General features: G+C 49.5%; 1 protein-coding gene across 1 annotated transcript; it reads right to left on the bottom strand.

The window, feature by feature from the left end:
• Window positions 1-263: 263 nt before the first annotated feature.
• Window positions 264-1,686, bottom strand: LOC135628348 (uncharacterized). The gene is made up of 2 exons (XM_065134970.1): window positions 964-1,686; window positions 264-287 (listed from the first exon to the last, which is right to left on the bottom strand). The coding sequence occupies exons 1-2, from the start codon at window positions 1,684-1,686 to the stop codon at window positions 264-266; spliced, it is 747 nt and encodes a 248-aa protein (XP_064991042.1).
• Between the last annotated feature and the right edge of the window lie 6,979 nt (window positions 1,687-8,665).

Genomic DNA, 8,665 nt, shown 5'->3' with positions numbered 1-8,665 from the left:
GTTGAGGGTTGGCCGTCCGAGGATGGCGTTGTATGCCGTGGGGAGGTCGACCACCAGAAAGGAGGTCATCACTGTTTTTGCCTTCGGGAAGACTCCCAAAGTTAGGGGCAGGGTGATGACCCCTAGTGACGAGATTGAGGCGCCGGTGAACCCCGTGAGTGTTGAGTATACCGGCTTCATGTTCTCCTTTACCAGACCGAGCTTTTGGAAGGCGTCCCAGTAAAGTATATCGGCCGAGCTTCCAGTGTCGACCATGATCCTTCTCACTTGCGCGTTGGCGATTCTGGCTGATATTACCAACGCGTCATCATGTTCGGCTGGTTCAGGTCCCCCGGTCGGGAAGGTGACTTCGGGGCCTTTTTCCTGTTTGGTGGCTTCAGCCCGGGAGGCCCTGGCGTATGCCCTTCCGCCCGCCATGGAACTCCCTCCGGACGCTGGTCCGCCGGTTATGACATCTATGTGCCGCTCGATGGGGCCTTCCGGGCGTGGCGAGAGCTCCTTGTCTGGTCGGAGGTATGAGCCGAGGTGCCCTCGGCGGATGAGCTCCTCAATTTGCCTTTTTAATTATCGACACTCATCGGTGTCGTGACCGGGCTGTCGGTGGAAACGGCAGTATTTAGAGCGGTCCGCGAGTTCGCGCGGGCTCCTCATCGGGTAGGGGTCTTTGAGAAGGCCTTTCTCCTTAATGTGGAGAAATATTTCGGTCCGAGAGGAGTTCAGGCCCGGGGGAGGGGACCTAGGTGCCGCATCGTTGAGGCCGCCGGCCCTACGCCGGGAGGTAGCGGGCTGTTGTTGTTGGGACTGCTCTGGCTTGACCCTCTTGCGCTCGTCGCGCCTCCCGACCATCCATGCCTCAGCAGCGATGTACTGGTTCGCACGCTGCAACATTTCGGGAACCGAAGTGGGGGGTCGCTCCACCAGAGACCAAAAGAATCGGGTAGGGCGCAGGCCCATCATGAATGCCTGCATCATCAAAGAAGGGTGAGCGTCAGACAGCCCGCGGATTTGTGTGGTGAAGCGGTTCACAAAGTGAGAGAGGGGCTCATCCTCCCTCTGGTTGAGCCCGAGGAGCATCGCCACCGACGGCTTCGGTTTGGCATGAGCGAGGAAGTTAAGCTCAAAGTCTCTGGCCAATTGGTCGAAAGAGGCGATGGTCGCGGTCTTCAGATTGCTGTACCACGCTCGGGCTGGGCCCCGCAGGGTTGTCGGGAACGCCCTGCACATCAGGGCATCGGATGTCCCGTATAGTGCCATTTGGGCGCGGAAAGCAGCTACGTGGTCCGCCGGATCGGTGGCACCGTCATAGGCATCCAATGACGGGAGCCGAAAATGCGGCGGGATTGCTTGCTCTTGAATCTCGGGGGTGAAGGGGGACCCCTGGTGTCGCTCGGCCCCCGGGTCTCCCCTGGTCCGGCGAACCTCACGCTGCACCTCGTCCAGCCGGCGGCCTACGAGGCGTAGCTGGGCCCACAGGCCCTCCGCCGAGTCTGAAAGTGGGGCCACGGGCGTCGGGTGCGCCGCTGGTTCCTCCGCTCCTCGGCTCCCGGGTTGGGTCGATTGGTCCGGAGGCGAAGCGGGAGACTCGGGGAGCGGTGCGGGGTTTTGAGCGGCGGGCCGTTGCCGTGGTGGAGGTAGGGTTGAGTGTGAAGCCATCGGGGGAGAGACCAGCGGGATGATGGTCTGCATCACTCCCGTAAGAGCCCGGACCTGGTGCGTGAGGTCGTAGAAGGCTTCGGGTGGCACGGGTGTCGGGCCACCGGGATTGGCGATGGGTGGCGATAGACCCGGATCGTTGAACAATCGCCAATAGCGCTCCGAGATCGCAGCGGGGCGTTCGTCCCGAACCCCCTCCTGTTGGGGATGTTCTTCCGTTGCGTCGGTCGTGTGCGACCGGACGGCTGGGGGTTCGTCGGAGTGAGCCTGTTGATCGCTTGACATTCGGACCGGCCCTCCTTCTAGCGCCATTATGTTGGTGTAAACACCTTTTTTTCTTAGCCGTGACCCGGGAGGTCGTCTCGGCTCGTTCGGGGGTCCGAATGGCGGGGATCTCCCTGGGGCGATGCTCGTCTCCACCGGGGTGGTCGGGTGCGGCCTCGGACTCGGGGCGATGCAGCGACTTCCTCCGGGTGGGGACTCCTTGCTTGCGTGTCCCGAACGGGAGACCTCGGCTTGATACCTGCACAAAGGTCGGGTCGGTTTGACCCGACCCCTCCGACGATCAAGTTAGAGAGATGAAGTGGCGGTTGTTCTGGGCGTCCCGTCTGCTCTCTTCCCTCTGGCTCGAGGACGTTTATAGGGGAACTCGGCATTATCGAGCGCGCCATCCCGTCGGTCGGGGCCGTATCTCTGATGGCGTCCGACATCGCCGAGGATGTTGCGTATGGGATCGGGGAATCGCAGGGCATGGGCGAGCTTCAACCGCTACCTACTTCTGTCTCGTCCTACTGTGCTGGGTTGACTGAGGGGCTGTGGGCTCAGTGAGGCTGACGTCCGGACGCAGACCGTTGCCCTCGTTGCTCTCCCTGGGGCGCCGCGCCTGTCCACGTGCGGGGGGCGTTGCCGGGAGTGGGGTTTACCATTTTTTGCCATATCAAGGTGGGCTTGGAAGAGGAGGGGGAGGGGGAGGGGGAGGGACAGAAGGTGGACTTGGAAGAGTAGGGGGAGGGGAAGGGACAGAAGGTGGCCTTGGAAGAGTAGGGCGAGGGGGAGGGAGAGGACCGGGCGGTTTCTGACGAAGAGTGCGGGGCTTCTTGGTGCCCCAGCTAGGCATGCCGGCGACGAGGGATAAGTTGCTGCGGCGGAATTCGTCCTTGAGGTGGAATTCGTCGAGATCGCACAGAATGCGAGCCACCTCGAGTTCCTTATCAATCGGCGGCTCCTGCACCGGCCACATCTCTCTCTCTCTCTCTCTCTCTTCTTCGTCTGGGCGGCGGAGGCTGGAGGCGATGAGAAGGGGGAACAGAAGGGGGGATTGAGAGGGCAAGGGTGAGCTGGATCGACTGCATGGGAAAGAGAAGGGAACTGCTAATACAACGAGTCTCTTCTTGTTCTATGTCGTTTTTGTCCCGCAGGCGTCTGGGTTATTATGGAGCAAGTCTAGAGGAATCCGATCCGTCCATCGTGACACGTGGCAAACGAGTAATGTGGGTAGGAAGGGTATTATTGGAAGAAGAAAAGTCGTCGAAGGTTCCGAAACCTCTGGCAGTTAAATCCCAAGAGAGCCCGGAAAGAAAGGGCGGAGTCCGAGTCGGACTTCAACGACGATTCATCCTACACGTGACCGCAGGTTAGGGATTTCTATATAAGTAGTTCCCTTCTCTTTCCCATGCACGGTCGATCCAGAGCTCGCCCGTGCCCTCTCGATTGCCCCCCCCCCCTTTCTCATCGCCGCCAGAGAGAGAGAACGAGAGATGTGGCCGCTGGGGGAGCCGCCGACCGATAAGGAACTCGAGGTGGCTCGCATTCTGTGCGATCTGGAGGAACTCATCCTCGAGGACGAAGTCCGCCACAGCAACTTATCCCTCGTCGCCGGCACGTCTAGCTGGGGCACCAAGAAGCCCCGCACTCTTCCTCCTACTCTTCCAAGTCTACCTTATAATGTTCCTCACCCTCCGCCTCCGACGGCCGACGAGGGGGGAGGAGACGGCTGCGGGGGCCCGCGCTCCGCCAGCCCCGTGACTCCATTATCGTTTTCTGGGAGCAACGGCGACAAAGACGAAGCCGGGCAGAGAGCGGTGGCGACCTCGGGTCACAGCAGGCATATTGTGGAACACGACGCCGTGTCGAGCGCGGCACTCCCCTCACTTCCGGGGAATCGTCCTGAGCACAACGACGGCGTGGCGACCTCGGGTCACGGGAGGCATACTGTGGTCGACGACGTCGGCCCGAGCGTGGCGCCGCCCTCGGATCTGGGGAATCGTTCCGAGCCCGACGACGCGTTGGCGACCTCGCGACAGGAGACGCACACTGTGGACGGCGACGCCGGGTCGAGCGCGCCGCCGCCCTCGGTCCCTCGGAACCGTTCCGAGAACAACGACGCCGGGCCGAGAGGCGCGGCTCCCTTGCCTCGGGGGAAGCAGTTCAAGAACCCCAAGCGGTGGTGCAAGGAGGTAAGAAAAGTAAGGAGGGAAGCAGTTCTTCTTTTTCTCGCCTACCTTCTCTTCCCTTTCCGCGACTAACCTTGATTGAAACTTCCCATCAGCTGGAGAAGGCGGCGGCTGCTCCTGCTCCTGCTCCTGCTCATCACATTAAGCTGGACCTAGAGTTTCGCCTCTGCCAGCCTTCACCACCGGCGCTCGTCCGCCATCCGACGCTCGCCAGCGTCCGACCGCCGGGGGAGACGTCCGAGGCGTTGCGGTGGGGATGGGAGCTGCAATTGCAGATACAAGGCGGGGACAGGAAGGAGGCGTCGAGGTTGGCGAGGAAGCGGAGGATGGAGATACAGAGGGAGAAGAAGATGCAGAAGAAAGCAAAGCAATCCAACTGAAGCGAGGAGTTCGTGGTGATCACTACGTTGCTTCCTCCTCTACATGACGACTCCCTTTCTTTGGTTTCTTGTTGGATTCCGACTATAACGTCGAGACTATACAAATGAGATTGAATTCAAAGAGCAAAATTCTATTCATGAGTTCTTTTATTATGATTATTAGTATAGTTTATGATGGCAAATCTGTGCAGGATATATGATCTTGTGTGTTGTGTCTCCCTCCTATGAGAGAATTGGCCGAGGGTGGCTGCAATGGAGGTGAATAGGCTGCTGTTGTCTCCATCAGCCATTACCATAGAATAAGAAGAACCTAATGGTTACCCAAAAGCCACTCTTAAATTCACTCTCAAAGTCTTAAATTTGAGACGAGTTTTTCCTATATTTGGATCTTGATGAATGTTGATCTTTTTGCTGTATTTTTTATATTGTGTGTTTGTTCATCTCCCAAAAATGTGACACAACAAAGTCCCTCGTTGGGATCTCAGTATCAATGATTAGACTTGTAGAATTATGAACTAGACTTATACGAAATAATCCACTGTTCATATGGGAAATGGCCTATAGAATCAAGACAAGAGACTTCCATTACTAAACACCTCTCATACCTTTAAAGAAAGAATCTTATTTGCACTTGGGAGTTTAAAAACAACATGACTTCATACCAAAGTATATCTATCAATCGCAACCTTTTGAACACTTGCATCATAAGGTATTATTAATCTTTAACCCATTGAATACACAATGGCGAGAAGAATGACATGTAGGTGTATTCTATACTGTTATTAGAGATCTCATGAGGTGCCCACACTTCCAGCCAGGGGAGGTGGAAATCCAACAGTGAAGGGTAGTTACAATCTAATAATGTATGGTCTTTAAAGGATTGCAACGTGTAATCATAAACAAACATTTGGAAGAAAGATATAGACTTCAAGAATTAAAGGCATAAAGAGATTACAATAAGACATCCAATGTAACCATGATGAAGATAAGACTGTATTCACTTTACCTTGGCCGTGAGATTCGGGATTGGAGGTATCAGTTGTAGTAGATCGACAAAGATTTAGTGCAGTTCTGGCCATGGAACTGCAACAGCCTGGAAAGCATGTGAGGACCAAAGAAATTGGTTCAACCAAATATATCAAGAAATTAAGAAATGTGACTTAATGAAGAGATAAAGCCAGCAAGCAATGCACAAGGTTTTCTGCAGAAAAAGGATTTTTTTATGTGATCCAGATTTGTAGTCTTAAATAAAACTCAGATTATGCTTTACTTTGCGGTAGAGCTAGTCAGATAAGAAATTATTTCTGCCAAATTCAGTGTCTCTAAATCTCGGTAGATTTTGACGTTACTGTTAGAGCTAGTCCAGAAAATTTACCAAATAGTAATTTTGACAACCCAATAAAAATAATAAAATGAAAAAAATAAAAAAAACGACAAGAACATCAGATTTACATGATTCGACCAATTGACCTACATTCACGGATGAATGAGGAGCAAATCACTACTATAAAAGAGGGACTATTACAAATACCTTATCCTAGGCCATAAAACACCCGAATCTATTAAACAAGAAAAATCCAAACTATAAGCCCAAACTATTTAATCGAGTGTAGACTTAAACTCAAAGCAAACACTTAGGTTTTTCTTGTGGTACATCTGACTTCAAAACTCAGACCCTTATTTATAGTTCCAATAGGAGATAACAAGCCTTATTTTCCCAATGTGGGACTATGGGACTTGCCAAACTAACAAATCTTCACCTTGGCATGTCCCAACAAAACGGGCAATCACCAACAATGAATACTAACTAAGTCCAAGCACTACTTGAACTTGTAAACCGGAAGAGGCTTCGTAAGCATATCAGCTGGATTGTCCTTCGTATGAATTTTCTGAACAAGGACATTTCCCTCAGCAATGATATCCCATTTGCATCCAACAATTTTCTTACTCGAAGGTGGCTTCATAAAATCCCAAGTTCTATTCTGATGGAGAGATTCTATTTCTTCATTCATCGCAATCAACCACTTAGCGGAATTATCATAAGAAACTACATCTGAGTAGGTAGTAGGCTCACCAACTTCACTTGTTTCTTCTGCAACAGACAAAGCATATGCAACCAAATTTGTATATCTTTGTGGTGGTCGAATATCTCTCCGTGGTCTATCCTTGGCTATGGAATATTGCTCTTCATCTAGATCATCTTCGTTAGTAGACTCAGGACCATCTATCGGCATTCTTTGAATAGAAGAGTTAGACTGAAAAGAATTAGAACTACCAATCTCAAGCTCCATCTGCTTCTGCGCACTATCATTTGTACAACTAGTAAATTCTTTTTTAAAAGATAATATAGACAATTCATCAAAAGTAACATCTCTACTTATTACAAATTTTGGGGATTTGGGATCAGAACACCATAATCTGTATCCTTTCACCCCATAAGCATATCCAAGGAAAATGTATTTTTTAGCTCGAGGCTCTAATTTTCTTTCATTTATATGCATGTATGCTGAACACCCAAAAATTTTTAAATCAGAGTAATTAGTAGGAGTATCTGACCAAACTTCCTCCGGAGTTTTAAAGTTAAGTGCTGCAGAAGGAGCACAGTTGACAATGTAACATGTCATATTAATCGCCTCTGCCTAAAAGTCTTTTGTCAACCCTACATTTGAGATCATACATCTTGCTCTCTCCAAGAGTGTTCTATTCATACGTTCGGCCACACCATTTTGTTGAGGCGTCATCCTAACAATGCGATGCCGAACAATTCCTTCATTTTTGTAGAATTCATCAAAGTCACATTCACAAAATTCCATGTTATTATCTGTTCGAAGCCGCTTAACCTGTTTACATATTTGCTTCTCAATCAAAGCCTTCCATTGTTTAAAGGTTAGAAAAACATCATTTTTATGCTTCAAAAAATAAACCCAAACTTTCTTGGAATAATCATAAATGAAAGTCAACATATACCTAGCACCACCCTTAGACTGAACATGAGTTGGACCCCAAAGGTCTGAATGAATATAGTCAAGAGTACCTTTTGTTTTGTGAACTGTCGGAGAATTGAAGCTGACTCTTTTTTGCTTTCCAAAAATGTAGTGTTCACAAAATACAGTGGCCCAGTACTCTATCCGCAAAGTAGACCCCTTTTGCTCAATATGCTCAAACCTTTTTCATTCATATGACCCAAACGCATATGTCATAATTTGGTGATGTCAGAATCAGACAATGATGATGACGAGACTGCAACTGAGCCTGTGACAGTAGTTCCCTGCAAAATATACAAATTGCCAGACCTACAAGCTTTCATAACAATAAGGGCATTTCTAGAAACTTTCATAACTCCATCTTCAGCTGCGTATTTACATCCAAGGGCCTCTAGAGTGCCTAAAGAGATGATATTCTTTTTTAAATCAGGAACATGTCTAACATTAGTGAGCATCCTCATAATACCATCATACATTTTAATTCGGATTGTTCCTCTACCAACAACATCACATGTTGCATTATTGCCCATCAAAACAATTCCACCATGACAAGATTCATATGTGGAAAACAAATCTTTATTGGGACACATGTGATAAGAACAACCCAAATCTAAAATCCATTCATTTTTAGACATCATCCTGTCATCAGTAGCAAAGAAAATATTTCCATCATTCTCGTCAGCTGCTACGCTAGCTTCAACAGACTCAGTAGTTTTCTCAACAATTTTTTCCTTTTGCTTTAATTTATTTTTCAATTTAAAGCAATTAGCCTTAATGTACCCCATTTTATAACAATATCAAATTCACTTTTATCCATTCTACCCTTGACAACTAGACCCTCAGCCTGATTCCATGTACTTGCTAGTCATAAGTGCCCAGCAAGCCAATCACGTGAGTGATGGCACGTGTGACTTGATACCGAATCTTTTTGCTTATTATATTTTGGCGTATATCACTTTATAACTATTGCATAAATGCATATATATTGTGATGTCCTTGGATTTGTGCAATGGGAATCGGATCGTGATGAGATCACGATAATGAGATCGATTCACCTTTAAACACATATCCTAAATAATCCCGGTCATAGGTTACTCGAGAGGGACATCGTGATAACCGGATAGACTGGTGTGCTGTATACCCGTCCATATGATGGATGCAGCTGGTCTCATAGCTGCTCGTGTAGGGACACTAG

Source organism: Musa acuminata, chromosome BXJ3-1 (assembly GCF_036884655.1).
Source record: "Musa acuminata AAA Group cultivar baxijiao chromosome BXJ3-1, Cavendish_Baxijiao_AAA, whole genome shotgun sequence".
NCBI classification, from domain to species: domain Eukaryota; kingdom Viridiplantae; phylum Streptophyta; class Magnoliopsida; order Zingiberales; family Musaceae; genus Musa; species Musa acuminata.
The sequence above is the reverse complement of the archived record's forward strand: the minus strand, read 5'-3'. Positions and strand labels throughout refer to the sequence as shown.